The 14,736-nt window shown below is 46.9% G+C and overlaps 1 protein-coding gene across 1 annotated transcript; it reads left to right on the plus strand.

Moving 5' to 3' along the window:
- Positions 1–2,629: 2,629 nt before the first annotated feature.
- On the plus strand, positions 2,630–14,532 carry RHOU (ras homolog family member U). Its single transcript, XM_083433934.1, has 3 exons — positions 2,630–3,197; positions 5,903–5,961; positions 10,929–14,532. The coding sequence occupies exons 1-3, from the start codon at positions 2,882–2,884 to the stop codon at positions 11,382–11,384; spliced, it is 831 nt and encodes a 276-aa protein (XP_083290060.1). The 5' UTR covers positions 2,630–2,881; the 3' UTR covers positions 11,385–14,532.
- The last annotated feature ends 204 nt before the right edge of the window (positions 14,533–14,736 follow it).

Here is a 14,736-nt window from a genome sequence, read left to right on the forward strand (position 1 = left end):
GTTTTCTCTGATGACAATAGATCATAATGGCATTAATGAGAGACTGTCACTTGCTGCTGACAGCACATGCCAGGAGTACAATATCCCAGCAATGGCATCAAAGATTCTAGCATAGTTGTTCGTGACAAGCAGAAATGATCAGCTCTTGTTGTAAGGAAGAGCTTCTGCAGCAGAGGCCTGGTGAGGAACTGACATTGCCCCCCAAAAGAGGATGCTGCACTATCTCTCTCAGCACTGAAAGGCTTCTGCAGCAGCAAGGAGCCCAGTGAGGGGAATATCATCACCTAGAGGGACAGAACTATTTCAACAGCTCTAAGCCTTGAAAGCTCTTGCTGCAGCCTGTGGGACCCTTCCAATGTTCTTTTTATTGTGCATTCATGATTATTTGTGCTCATTATTGCAATACTGTTTGCACCTGCAAGTGCTTTTTAGGGGGGGGGGACATACTGCTTCATTCAGTGCATCATGTACTGTAACGTCCTGCTGAAATTCTATACCTTTACAGCCCATTCAAAATTCATTCCCCCCCCCCTTAGAATTATGGGTACTGCATTTTACCACTCACAGAATTATAATTCCCAGCAACCCTTAACAAAATATGGTGCCCAGAATTCTTTAAGGGGGAAGAAAATGTGCTTCAGATTTGTCTAAAAGGTATAGTGGGCATGCAGCCTATGATCGTGCAACCTAGATTTGCTAGTACATGACTGAATCGCAACAGAAAATAGTGAAAATGTGGAAGCAACCTAACTTTTTATATAACAATTGTTTTGGGCTTGTTTTATCCTGATTTTGTTGCACACAATGGTCCCTCCAGATGGCAAGAATGCAGCGACATCAGGAAAGGATTGTAAAACAACAAATACAACCTATGGCCCTCTCAACGTTGTTGGACTCCAACTCCCATAAGCCCCAGCCAGTGTGGCCAAAGGTCAGGCATAATGGGAGCTGTAGTCCAACAACATTTGGAGGGCAAGCAATTCCCCATCTCTGTCGTACAGGTGTGAGCTAGTTTAAAGTAGAGCTGAGTCACCTCAGACAAGCTGCTACTCAAATATCTTGTCCCTCAAAGCTCAGGGTCTCTCACTACTGAAGGTGATGTTACATGTTACTTTACAGCAAAGAGCTACCCATTTCCACAGCTTTGCCGAGGGTGCATTTTTTATAATGCCTGAAGGGCATTTGCAGGTTTGAAAACACACAAATACCAGTTGTTGCATAGGCTGGGGATATAATAGGGTCAGCAGAGAGAGAGGCTGCTAAATATCAAATGTATTGTTTGCATTTGGTCCTGAAATGCCTGTGTTCTCCTGAGAGAACGCAAAGTAAACGTTGCTTTCCCTCTTTTGCTTTGAAGCCACCCAGAACAAATATTTCCCATATTCTGGGGGGGAAATGATTGTTATAGGTGGCATTATTCCTCTTCTACTCTTAGACTCTCCCAAAGGGGCTTAGTTTGCAAATGGGTCTTTGAGATATCATAAACAATCTTTGGCAATAGGCTCTTCTTTTTCTTTACTTATCATATTTCCCCTAGAAAAGGCCTATCAGGATTAAATTGTGGGGCAGGGGGTTGGGCTGGCATTTCTTTGTCAGTGATGTTGTGTGGATCCTGCAATAGGGGGCGGAAAGCCATTTGCAGACATGGAGAGCCAAGTCCACCTGCCTTGGAAGCATCCTCAGTCATAAACCAGAACTGGGGAGGCAAAACTACACGAAGGAATAAAAACTAGAGCAGTTTTAAGAGTGCCTTTAGCTGCACCGAAGCACATAGCTTCACATAGTTGTCTCATTAATACTGATAAATTGGCTAAGAAACTTGCTTTCCCTCTGTGAAACAGGCTGAGCTTTGATAAGATTAGACAGTTTTACAGCTCTGCCTGGAGAAGTGGGGGTGGGGAAAGGATAAGAAGGGAAGGGAATGGCTCGCAGGGAAGAAACCCGTTTTGCTTATGCACAATGAGAGAGCGTGCGGGGTTGGAGAAAGGACACCTGGGCCGGCAGCAGCCTTTCTTTATCGCCCCTTTAGGCTGTCTCAGCTCCGTAGACCATGAGGTCCCCGCCCCCCACTCGGTGGGCTTCCCAGCGTGTTAAATGTAGCACTTGAGTATCGTTCTGCAAATACCACGCAGTGACCCAATGGCACCCTCAACGCGGCCACCGGGCTCTTTGTCGCTCTTCAACGCGGCTGCCCTTTGGGAAGCGGGGGGCCACGCGGGGAAGCAGAGTTCTAGAGAAACGGAAGATCGGGGAAGGGGCTCCCGGGAAAGAGGTCAGGAAGGAGAAGGGGCTCCGCTCGCAGGTAAGAAAAGGAGGGGCGGGCCAGCGCGCTAGCCTTGGGCGAAGCGTGGCAAGGGGGAGCTATGCGAAACATGCCCGGCCAATAGGCGTCGTCCGAACTGCCGTCAGCGTTCGAAAGGAACAGTGGCCGTCCAATGAGAAGCGCCCTCGAACGCAGCCCGGATTCCACGCCGTCCACAAGTTGCGGCGGCGGCGGCTGGCCTCCCGCGTCCGCCTGGGCTGCCTGTAGCGCCGCCTGCCGGCCGCCTCTCCAGCGCCTGGCTCCTCCCCTCCGGCTGCCCTCCGCCCTGCTCGGCTCGCTCACTCGCTCGCTCCCCGGGTCTCCTGGTGTATTATGTCATCTGCAAGCGGAGCGCCCGGCCAGGCTCCCCGAGACGGCGCGCAGTGAGCGGCGGAGGAGCCGGGAGGCGCGTCTCTCGGGCCGCAGCGCTGTGCAGGGATCCGGAGCTGCGCCGGCTGGGCGCTCCTGCCTAGGACGGCTCCCCTCGGCCGGCCGCGCCGCCGCGCCTTGCTTGCTTCCCCTCGTCCCCCGGTGACTCCGCTGTCCTCGGAGGGGGTCTCCCGCCCGGGAGCCAGGCGGATGCCGCCGCAGCAAGAGGGCGAGACGGGCTACATCAGCAAGCCGCTGCCGGGCGGCTGCGAAGTGCCCCCGGTGCCGCCGCGGAGGGTCCGCAGCAGCCGGGCAGCGGCGCTGGGGGCCGCGCTGGGGAGCCGCTGCCGGGCCGGGGCGGGCGGCGGCGGCGGGTCTGGAGGCGGCGGCGGAGCCGAGCCTCGCCGCAGCATCAAGTGCGTGCTGGTGGGAGACGGCGCGGTGGGCAAGACCAGCCTGGTGGTGAGCTACACCACCAACGGCTACCCCACGGAGTACATCCCCACCGCCTTCGACAATTTCTCAGGTAAGGGGGCGGCGGAAGAGGGTTCCCCTCGGAGGCTGCTGAGGAAGCACTTCCCCTCGGGGCAGCAGGGTCGCTGCGAGGCGCCCCCTCCAGCATGCGATCCGGCTGGGCAGGCGCGTTTCGCCCTCGGAGCGCCGCGTGGACTCTGGCTTCTCTTTCAATCGCCGTCCATTTCCAGCCTTGAGACTCAGAAAGGGGCGGCTCCCCTCCTTGGGAAGTTCGCGACGAAGAGCTGCGTTGCTCTTTGAGCTCCAGGTGGATGCAGGTAGAAAGGAGGGGACGAAAGGGGACCCCCCCCCACGTCCGAATATGTTGGGAAAGGATCAGTCTTACGGTCAGGGAACCAAACGGGTTAGATTAAGCTTCTTTCTTCGGGAGGATCGTCTAATAGAGAAAGAAGCTCCGAGAGAAACGTGAAAAAGAAACTCTCCTTTCTTTCCTTTCGCATCCCTAACTAAGGGCCCGAACGGAAGAAGTGCCCTGCATAAACCGAATTATTCGTATTTAGTTGTATATAACACGCGCCGTTTAAAATGCAGACGTACTGTGCGTCCTCTGGAATACGCCCCCCCCTTTTTTTGCAAGGTTGAAAGGTTTTTACAAATTTTGACCTGGACTTCGAAACAGTCGAGGTCAAGGGTGATTGTAACTCAGCGGTTCAACATTGACTTTTCATGCAGAGGGTCCCTGATTCAATCTCGGGCATTTCTAAGGCCCAGAAAGACCCACATTTGAAATTCTGGAGACCCGCAGCTGGCTGGACCAATGGTCGGACTCTGTACAAGCGACTTTACTTGGAGTTAAGTTCCACTGTGTGTTAAATGGGGCTGAAGCATGCATACGCCTTAATGTACTTGCTTCTGAGTTTTGAAGCCTCCACCATTTATAACAGTATTTTCCATGCCGTTGAGGGTTAGAAACTTAGTAACAACTAAAAACAGGATCCTTTGAATTATAACTAGTTCTTATTGGGGGCAACCTGTAGTGGGTGGGTGTATATATAAACATGCCTTTATATGGCAGATATTCATCTTTCAGGGCAAAGTACTTTTACTGCCAAGGGCTCCTGTGGCTCTGATTTACCCAGGGCTCAGGCGCTATGCTGAGCGTGCTGTGCCTGCACAGATAATTCTGTTCTTTATTTTCCCAAAACGTCACACTTTCCTATCATCTTGCAAATCCTCTTGGCTGTCTCATAATCCTTATCCCTTTAGTTAGGTTCAGAAGGGGGGAAAGTAAGCCCTTGTCCAGTCCCCTCCCCCACCTTCTATTAGTTTAAATCTCCATTGATTGGGGGGGGGGGGCAGGGAACAGCGTGGAGAGATGGCTTTCTGCTGTTTGCCGTGTGAATTGTTGTAATTAAATAGCCCCTGTCAATCTTCCCAGTTTTTAATAAGGTTTCTGGGTGTTGAGTGGAAGCTGCTGGGTCATCAGTCCTGGCTTAACTCCTTTGGGGATAGATACGAATCTTAGAGCTGCTTCACATTTTTACAGAAAAAAGGTGTCCCCGTGCATTTCTGTGCTGACTGTGTCTCATCTCCAACATCTGAAGGGCATTTTCATGTCTGAGAACATGCGATGAACACGCACCTACTGTTCGGAGCTTCAGTCATATGTGGTTTGTGTATGTTCACTGTCCAGATATTCAAATGCCCTTCAAACAGAAAACACACTGCTGACCTGCTGTGGAAGTGCTGGGTTCTTCTTCGTTGTTTGCCGCTGTATTGTGGCCTTTGTCCTTTGTGGTGAAACATTCTCATTCTGAAGAACAGGCTCTTACAACCTCATGTCACCAAAGGTGCTCTCCCTGTCCTTTGCACCAGCTTAGACCTGAGCAACCCAGCCCTCTGCAGCAGGTATACTTGGGAGTAAGTTCCATAGAGTTTAAAGGGAGTTAAGTGTGCTCAGCTGCTTCCACATCAGTACAGTTTGGAGACTTTATGTGAGCCCAGTCCAGCCAGCCACTCCTTCCTGGAGCACGTTACTGCCTCACATTAAACTGTAAGCGGTTTTGCTTCGCAGCAAGCAAATACCTGAAGGGTACAGTTTTTCTGCAGTATTGAAAATTGATGCAGCAAAAGGAAGTGACAAAAGCAATAAATCTGCAGCCGTTTTGGGGGAGGGGATTAAACCAAGCAAAGCCCACCCCCTCAATTAAAAAATAGCATATTGTGCTTAAACAGGGAAGCGATGGTGACAATGGCCTGTGCTTACACGTGGTCCTTTATCAAGCTAGTTCTTTTCTGAGGGTGGAATTACAAATCCTCTAGTCAGAGCTGAAAGGGATGCAAAAAGAGCAGCAGCTTCGCAAGGGATGTGTCAATATTTGCATTGTCTTTTCTGCTTTAAAGCAACGAGGGGTTGGGTTAGGGGCCTCCTTTGTGCCAGGACTTTGGGGGGGGGGGGAAGTGACAATAAAATCAATCCTCAAGCAAGTTGAAGGGAATAGGGTGGGTGGTTGGGATACAAAACTGCCTGAGTGTTTGGGGACAGCTCTCTTCTTTCCTTTGCATCATTCAGTGATTTTGCTACTTAGCCCATTTGGAGTGTACCAAGCCTGAAGGGATGGGTAGGCCTCAGAGTTGGGACTGAGGCAGCTTTTGAGCTCCTTAAATCACAACCAGTTCAAATAAATATGAGGAAAGACCTAGTTCTTCATGAGTGGATGAAAGTTTCACTGACTCTTCCCTCCCCTTTCATTTCAGCTGTTGTATCCGTTGATGGCCGGCCAGTGAGGCTCCAGCTCTGTGACACAGCTGGCCAGGTCAGTAAAACTACTTACTTACTTGAGTGGAAGGGTGGCCTAACCTGGGGCAGAGGGAGGAAAGGGGAGGAAGAAAGAGCTAAGACCCTTTTTGGGTGGAGTGGTGTGGGCTCTGCATGGTCACTTCTTCCCAGGCTGCTTTCCTGGGTGACATGAGAAGGCTGGGAGGGAGGCAGCAGGAGCCAAAATGCAGGTCCTCCCCACACCAGGAGTATCCCAGCTTCCCAAGGCTTGATGCTTTGTGTTGGGAAGGGCTGCAGCATGGCCTTGTCCCAGGTGGCTTCTCAGTTACCTTGAGGGCATGGGAAGGAGCAGCCCTGCAACAGCTCCCTTGTTGCTAGAGTAATGTGAGTACCAGGACTACACAGGAAGGACCGGCTACTGTGGGAGGAGAAAGACTTCTGTTTTGATTTGCGGTAGGAGTATTCTTCTGTTGTGCAAAGGTGGGCGGCGATGAGTCACCCACGTGTGAAACAAAAGCACATGTTTACATGTGAATTTGCAAGCAGCCCACTACCTGATTTGCAATGGATGGCTCAAAAAGACAAAAATATACTGCGCTACACACTGTGACACATGGGAGTTTTCTCTTTACAAGCTCTCTGAGTGCATTTTCATAGAGTGGTCGCTTCTAACACACAATGCATAAGGGGACTTCCTGTTTCCTGCTGGCTGATACTGGGTAATCCATCAGTGGGCAGCATATGAGCTGTGGGCACCTAGTGGCTGTCTTCTCCATCTTGTTATGGAGGGCCTTTTGGAGCCATGATTGCTCGTGACATCTTTGTCCTAGATCCATTGTTCCCGTGACCTGTTAGCTGTAGATAAGAGATGGAAAAAGAGCCTCGATAATCTAGGGCTTTCTTTCGCCCTCCTAATTCATCTCAAACTCTGAATCTGCTCCTCAATTCTACTCCTTGTGGGAACGCATTCCAGTTTTAAGCAACACAATGACATCAATGCGACAATTACTATGAGGACATGCAAACAAGCTCTAATTGTGCAAATATTTGTAACTGCGGCCCACAGCTTCAGTGCGGTACAGCATGTTTCAGTTCAAACTCTGCCTCCGAAGCTAAGTGACAGGAGTCTTTGGCTCCAGCCTTGCTTCCTAAGGGGCTTAAATCTGGGAAACAAATGAGCTCATGAACCCAGTGTCCCTGACTCTTGCCCTGTAAACCTCAGTCTTCTTTTGCAAGTGCCCCTGAAAAGAAGTGTATTCAAGTGGAAGGGGGCTTGTCGTAATTTCTTTAGATGTATTTTGAAGAACTGCATGTCTGTGTTCCTTCAAATTTTTCCCAAGTAAGAACCTCTGACCCCTTGCAAGTTAAGATGCATGTTTCAGTTTGGCAACAAAACATTGGCACAGGAGGTGCATCTCGGACTGTGTTTGCTCTTCACTCTTCTTAATTAAAAACCCTTGGAAGCATGCTGTATTTTAATTAAAATGCTACCACAACTGAGGCAAATTGTATTGGTTTGGGAGGCCGGTGATGTTGTGCTCTTGTCCTGCTGTCAGCAAGAAGGAAAGGTTGGGTGCAGGCAAGGAGTTGGTTTGCTTCCCCCAGCTGCAGCTCTTGAAGCCTCTGGGCCTAACAAAAGATTTGGTTAGCTGCATATCTGCCAGTAAGTGTAGTGGAGTTTTCCCCCATGTGTGTGCGTGTTGCAAACATTCTCGGCATGAGGCCTCAATCCACAGCAGCAGTCTTTTTTATGGGGCTCTGAATCAGGACAGGGAATGAAGGATTTTAAAAAATCTAACCCACACTAGGATCCTGATCTAGAACAGCCCCACTGGCATTTTTTGTAAAACATACACAAAACCCTACACTTAAACAAAATAAAAAACTTCCTTCCAGTAGCATCTTAGAGACCAACTAAGTTTGTTATTGGTATGAGCTTTCGTGTGCATGCACACTTCTTCACACGAAAGCTCGTACCAATAACAAACTTAGTTGGTCTCTAAGGTGCTATTGGAAGGAATTTTTAAATTTTGTTTCGACTACGGCAGACCAACACGGCTACCTACCTGTAACCCTACACTTAAAGACACAGCTACATAACAAAGCTGATTTTTCATATGTGGTATGTTAGGCTCTCCCTGCGACAGACCATAAACTGCAAAGGACCAGAACACTCTGATCATCACACAGGATCCACAAATCAGAAAATTATACCCCATGGCAAAATCACAGTTTTGCTGCATAGAAAGAGCTACAAAAGGGCACATAGCATGGAGGTTCAGTGGGGAGGGAGGCAGCGTATTGGGAAATGTGAACGTGAGGGTGTTCTTTACCAGAAGTGTGTCAAGTGTAGATCATGAAAATTGGATGACAACAATAAATATGAACATGGAACAGCAGGCCTCTGAAGGGCTATATTAAATCATGAATCCTTCCAGAGGATCACGTTATATGACAGTGTGGTGCTAAATCCCTCGCACCTTCCTGTATCAAGCTTTGCCTGGATTTAGTGTGAAATCTCTCATCAACTATGTCTTGATCATCTGAATTCCTCAGTTATCCAGATCCATTGCTTTCCCCTGCTCAGTCAATATACCATTCGGATAAACCAAATCAAAATAAGAAACACATTGAAATAGGAAGCAAGCAAACAATATTCAGGGTCTGTTCACGTTACCACTCACTCTGCGTGCAGTGCTATCTTACTTGTGGCTTTAGAAGCTGCATTCATATGACCATTAGACACAAACCATATTGATCTTGAAAGTTAATTGACAAAAACTGCTGCTTGATGTGTTCTTTTCCTCAAACCAGCTTCCATACAACTAGAAAACTGGATGCAGAGTAAGTGCCAATGTGAACATGCCCTAGCAGCCATCATGTGTATTGTGCATGTGCAGGAGCGAGAGAGCTTAATGAATAAGAGTTCCGGGGACGGGGGGGGGGGAGGCAGTTGCGGGGGCAAGGAAACAAAAAGACATAGTGCATGTTGGGTGGAGGCATCCCTGCCCTCTCTCTGGTGTGAACAAAATCATGTGAATGGGGCTTAAAATGCAGGGGGGTGGGGGAATTACCTCCCTGTATTTCAAGCTGCGAATGTGAACATAGACTGCATTGCTTAATGCTGAAAGAGGTCAAAAGGCGCTCTTCTAGACTATGCAAAGCGTTCTGGCACAGGCCAGCCTGATCCATTCATACCACAGCCTCAGCCCAAGCTGAGAGTAGAGCAAGGAAGCCTGGGATTACTCAGACAATGTTCCAAGCCCCGTAGCAGGAAGCGGCCTGTTTACAAATTTAGGGTTAATAGATAACCTGATGCAGAGATTGACTAGGGGAGTCCTAAACAAAAAAACAACCCATCCACACTGTTCCCATATTTGGGGGGGAGGGGGCAGCAAGCCCTTCCTAACACCACAGAGCCCAAAGGACCAGGACAAATAGCTAGAAATACCTGTGCCGCTCTCTTTTGAACTTTGAACTCTTACTTCCCCAGAATATTCCTGAGTGTTTTACACTTCTCCAAATTAAGTGTTACTCTAATATCAGTTTGAAGACTGTGGTTGCAAAATTGGTACAACAGTTAGGTTGGAAATCATATCACTGTGCTACTTTCTGTGGGACGTCTGCAGCATCTTAAAATAAATAAGTCAAGATCTTTTAGTTTCTGCTTACAGGAGAAATTCCCCATTTCTTTCCTGTAGTAGTTCCTTGTAGCTGGTTTACTCTGAGCTAAACCTAATTAACCATTGGTGAGAATCTTATCAATGGGCTTAAGCAGAGGTACAAAAACCCAGTCTCTTGGTATGCACTGGAGCCCAAAAACTGCCCACTGACACCTGGTGAGGTGCAGAGTTCAAGAAGTGCTGCTGCTGTTATTCACTCCGGTCCCTAGAAAATCTCACTGTCTCATGTTTTGGGGCAAAGTCACTTCTAGTTTAAATTTACCCAACTCTTTGCTGGATTGTGGCCAAGTATGTCAGATTGGATCTCTGCATTGCCTCATGCATCTGAGAACTGCCTTTTCCCTTTTACAACTGCTCACGCTGGCAGCTCATAGCCATCTTGTGATTAGACAAGATCCGGAGATCAGGTTCTGCATGACTCTTTTCCAGCTGCCAAATCTCCAGGTGGCAATTTTCTTTCCTTTTGCTTAGGTTTGTGTTAATTCCATTTAATTCCCTTTGTGTTGCACCAGTTCAGGTGGCTATCCCATTCATCCTGCATGAGTTCTCATCAATCCATCTGGTATTTACAGTGCCTCCTAAGTTAGTGCCATCTGCAAGTTTCATCTACGTGCTCCCATTTCCCTTCCAGGGTCACTAATGAAAATAGTTATATGAAACAAAACCCAATAGTAATCTCTGAGGAATTCCACTAGGAAAGGGGTAAAAGCTGTCTTTTCAGCAAAGCCTTTCCTTTGGCTCAATTCAGTTTCCCATTTGTTTGTCAGTTTTTGCCGGATGCGTGGCCTGCTTTTATTGCATCATCACTCCTGTATGGCTATGCATTCAGCAGAATCATCTGGGACAGCCTTATAGGACCCTGCCACTTCCTAATGCAGGAGGTGGATCATAAAAAGGACATGTCCCATGTCAAAAACTCCTTTGCTTGTCAATGGGAATGTGGAGGCTAGCCTAGTCTTTGCCCTGATTGGCTGGGTTTATGAGGATTTTTAAAAATGGGGTAGCATTCAAACCTGCAATCCCTTGCAGTATCATACAGTGGGTGCAGTCCCAGGAGAGCTATATCCCAGCATTTCCCTGAAAGCTCTGATCTGTAAATTCAGCTGCAGCCCTTTTTAGAAGTTGCAAAGAAGGGGAAGAGGCAACAGAGAGGATGTAGGGTTTGTGCAGGAATTCCTAGGTATGTGGGGTGATTTCTTAAGCAGTTGGGGAGTTGGAGCAACTCTCTCCCTCACCTTGAACCATGGAGCTTTGAAAGGCTTTTTGTGGCTGAGCAAACGGTCTCTCAACATTCACGCTTCTTTTCCCCATTTTTGCCCAGGATGAATTTGACAAGCTCCGGCCACTGTGCTACACCAACACAGACATCTTCCTGCTGTGCTTCAGCGTGGTGAGCCCTTCCTCTTTCCAGAACGTGAACGAGAAGTGGGTTCCTGAAATCCGATGCCACTGCCCCAAAGCACCCATTATCCTCGTTGGGACACAATCGGACCTCCGGGAGGACGTCAAGGTCCTCATTGAGCTGGACAAATGCAAAGAAAAGCCCGTGGCGGAGGAGGCCGCGAGGCTCTGTGCCGAGGAAATAAAAGCCGCCTCTTACATCGAGTGCTCCGCTTTGACTCAGAAAAACCTCAAAGAAGTCTTTGATGCAGCCATTGTTGCTGGCATTCAGTACTCGGATACTCAGCAGCAGCCAAAGAAATCGAAAAGCCGGACTCCAGACAAAATGAAAAACCTCTCCAAATCCTGGTGGAAAAAGTATTGCTGTTTTGTATAGTATATTTTGCAAAGGCTTTGAAAACAGCAGTTGGATACTGGGAGCGGGTCAAAGCTATATTAGCTCAGAATCTCTCTATTCCAGAGCACACGGACTGAATTCCACAGCTCTACATGCTGCTAAAAGTCATCCGTTGTCCTTGGAGGAGGAGGAGGAGGTGGTGGGAGGAGGACCTGAGGGAGCTGGTTGATGTGCATTAGGTGGAAGGTTCCCACCCGGAGTCAGTGGAGTTTCCTGTTGCCAAGGGACAACTACCCCACACTTCTGTGAAACCAGAAGCTGGGCTGAGGAATTGACTCCATGCAGAAGTGGGAGGAGCCGCAACAGAGGCCTCTGATGCCAAGGCGACGCAGAAACCAGGAAAAGTCTATATGAGGACAGTGTTTGAGAGGTGGATGTTAGAAAATGTGTGCTACTTAATGACATTTGGCTTCCCACGTGCCCGTTTTTAGTCTTGCCATCTTCAGAAACTATAACATGCATTCCAGAAACATCCATAGTTTGATAAATTTAGCAGAATCTGCACGTAAATCCTATATATTTTTCTTAAGACGATATTCCTACTTCATGCACAGTGTAGGGATGTCTTAACACAATGAGCTGCTTACATAACTGCATCTTATTTGTAGACCCCTGACTTACAGATCTTTTACATGGTGTAAATGTGCATGCTTGCCAAATTATAAAAAATAATAATGATGATGATATTTTGAATAGCCTTGGGTTGCTTTTCTATTTCTAGAGACCCCATGACAGGTTTTTTATCAATTTATAAAGGTTGTAATCCTCCCCTTAAACGATGCACCAAATACCTGTGAAATGTATGTATCTGATGGTCTAAGTCATTGTGATGATGTTTTCTACAAGATAATCTCAACTAATTACATTATAGTCTTTTTCACATAGTCAGGTACTGCACATTTATGTACCTTAGATAGGGCCATCTTTCTGCATGATGGAATTCAGTGCCTATCAATATAAGGTGAGGTGGGATTAGAACAAGCTATCAGTCGTAAGCAGTAGGAAATCCATCCATTGATGCCAATGGAAAAGTCTTCCAGGTAAATACATGGCCATAGGAATTGGTCCTGATTCAAAATATACCAAATCTGTCCCTGTCAATTTTCATGTAGTAATTTAAATGTTTTTTTTAAAATGATCACAAATGCGGGCTAGCAGTGGTGGTAACTACCTGGGCTGCATGCTTTGTCCATGCGTTCTTCTGGTCTTCCATATTGCTTTGAACAAAATGAACATTAGCAGACATGCAACACATTTTTGGTGGTAACCCAAATCCCTTTCAAGACAATTCAAAGGTATATTTTAAATTTTAACAAAATGGCCTGCCCTTGCAATAGATTACAATGTGATGGATCTAAAATGTGGAATATTATTTGCTCCAATATCTACCTATAGAAATTCCTCTTCTAATTAAGTAATGCAATGTTCTGAATTCTGGAGATTGAGCTATTTAGGAACCTGATATTTGCAAAATGAGTGCAAAAGCCTTAAGTTATTGTCTCCTTTTCCGTATTGTCAAGATTCCTCCTCCCACCAGCCACCGCCTTTAAAATAGGCTTCTTATTCATTCCATTATCATCTTCGGTTTAAACTGGCCTAATTCAGGCATAATGAGGAACAATGGTTTTTTGCTACATGAATGAACTTTGGATTTACATGTTTCCCTGTCCTCCCTTTTCATGTGCCAACATCTGCTTTAGTTTTTAAACTAACCAAAGTTTTCTGTGAGTCCAGGCTTCGGGAACTGTGGTTAATTCAAAAGCTAAAGCAGATGTTGGCGCATGAAAGGGGAGAGGGAACATGTGAATCCAAGGCTTCCATGCTTAGAATAAGCTAGCATAAACAGGTGGAAGCTAGGGGGCAGGTGGAAGCACATGAGTTCAAGGTGGGGGCCCTGTTCCTATACCAATAAACCATGGTTTCCCATTATATCTGAATGCAGTCTACACATGCAAGCCCTGCAAACAGAATCCACATCAGATCTCACAGGGCTCCTGCAGAACCTCTATATTCACTGCATCTTCTACATGAGAAATACCAGTGTGGAAATCCCAGGCATGTACTTGCCCAATTGTTTAGCACCCAGTATTTTTCTTCCAGCCTTAGGTGAAGTTGCTGCCTATTATTTTTTCAGTGGCTCTCATTTTTCCTAACCTGGTTGGGATAAGTTTCCTGTTTCAATGTTGGCAGTAGCTTTAGACTCAGCCCTCTCCTGCCCAGTGGGTGGTGACAGTGGGGACAGACAGCAGAGATTCAGAGTTATCCAAAGCCCTGCTGGACTTGTTGCAGGAGGGCAGAAGTAACGGTTTCTGCCATTCCAGATATATTTTTTTAATGGGAACTATTCCTCTCCTGTCGTTTCTGATGGGAGAGAATGCACAGACACTACTTCCAGGGCTTACATAAGTTTCCTTTAGTTTCAGGGGACTTGTGAGATCCATCAAAGCTATGCTTTTCCCTGACCCACCCCCAGCATGCTTCCTTTAGGCCTCTGATGATATTGGACCACAAATGTTGGTGAGGCAAGGGCCACAGAGATTTCTGCACTGGGACGTCCTATCTCAACACTCCCCCCCCCCACTCCAGTTTGACTTTTATATTCAGAGCAAGGTGTGATACATCCCATAGCCCCAGTAAAACACTCCCAGGGACCATAGACTTGCATGGCCCATCAGAATGTAGAACACTATTTTTTAAATTTTCAATGCATACAATAAGTCTGTCATTTTGTTACTGCACTTATTACTGTAAGTAATAAAAGCATAACTAGCAGTGCATACAGTTTCAGAGGGAAATAAAGAGGGGGGAGTCCTCTTTATGTGATTTAAATATTGAATCCTTTCAATGCCTCTTATTAGGCTTTTTGGTGTCCCCTCTTCATAAAAAAGTAGGTCACAGTAACCAGGAAAAGAGACCAAAATGGAGTAAGGGTAATAAGGGAAAATCAAGGGTAAGCGGGGGAACCCCTCACAATTGGACAGACTGCTCATTTTGTTCCTTCTTGTTCTTAAAATGTGTTTAAAAACAAACTCTTCCAAGTCTGCATTACATGTGTCTTATCGTGCTTATCTATGATTACCTCCATTGACGCCATGTTTAAATAACATTAAATGATGCTTCAACCTTTTGGGACTGTTCTCCTTTTCTAGTGTAGCAAACTGATCTATGTTACAGAGGGCCAAGCTACACAAGATGCAGGAGGGCCCTGATCAGATAGCCTAACTTTTCAGATTTGAGTAAATTATAGCTACAGGGCTCCCCAAATTGGATCGGGGCAGTGGCTTTGCAGGAAGGTTTAAAAAAATAATTTTAAACATATTACTCTCTGTGC

This window comes from Podarcis tiliguerta, assembly GCF_965153285.1.
Source record: "Podarcis tiliguerta genome assembly, chromosome: 3".
Classification (NCBI taxonomy): domain Eukaryota; kingdom Metazoa; phylum Chordata; class Lepidosauria; order Squamata; family Lacertidae; genus Podarcis; species Podarcis tiliguerta.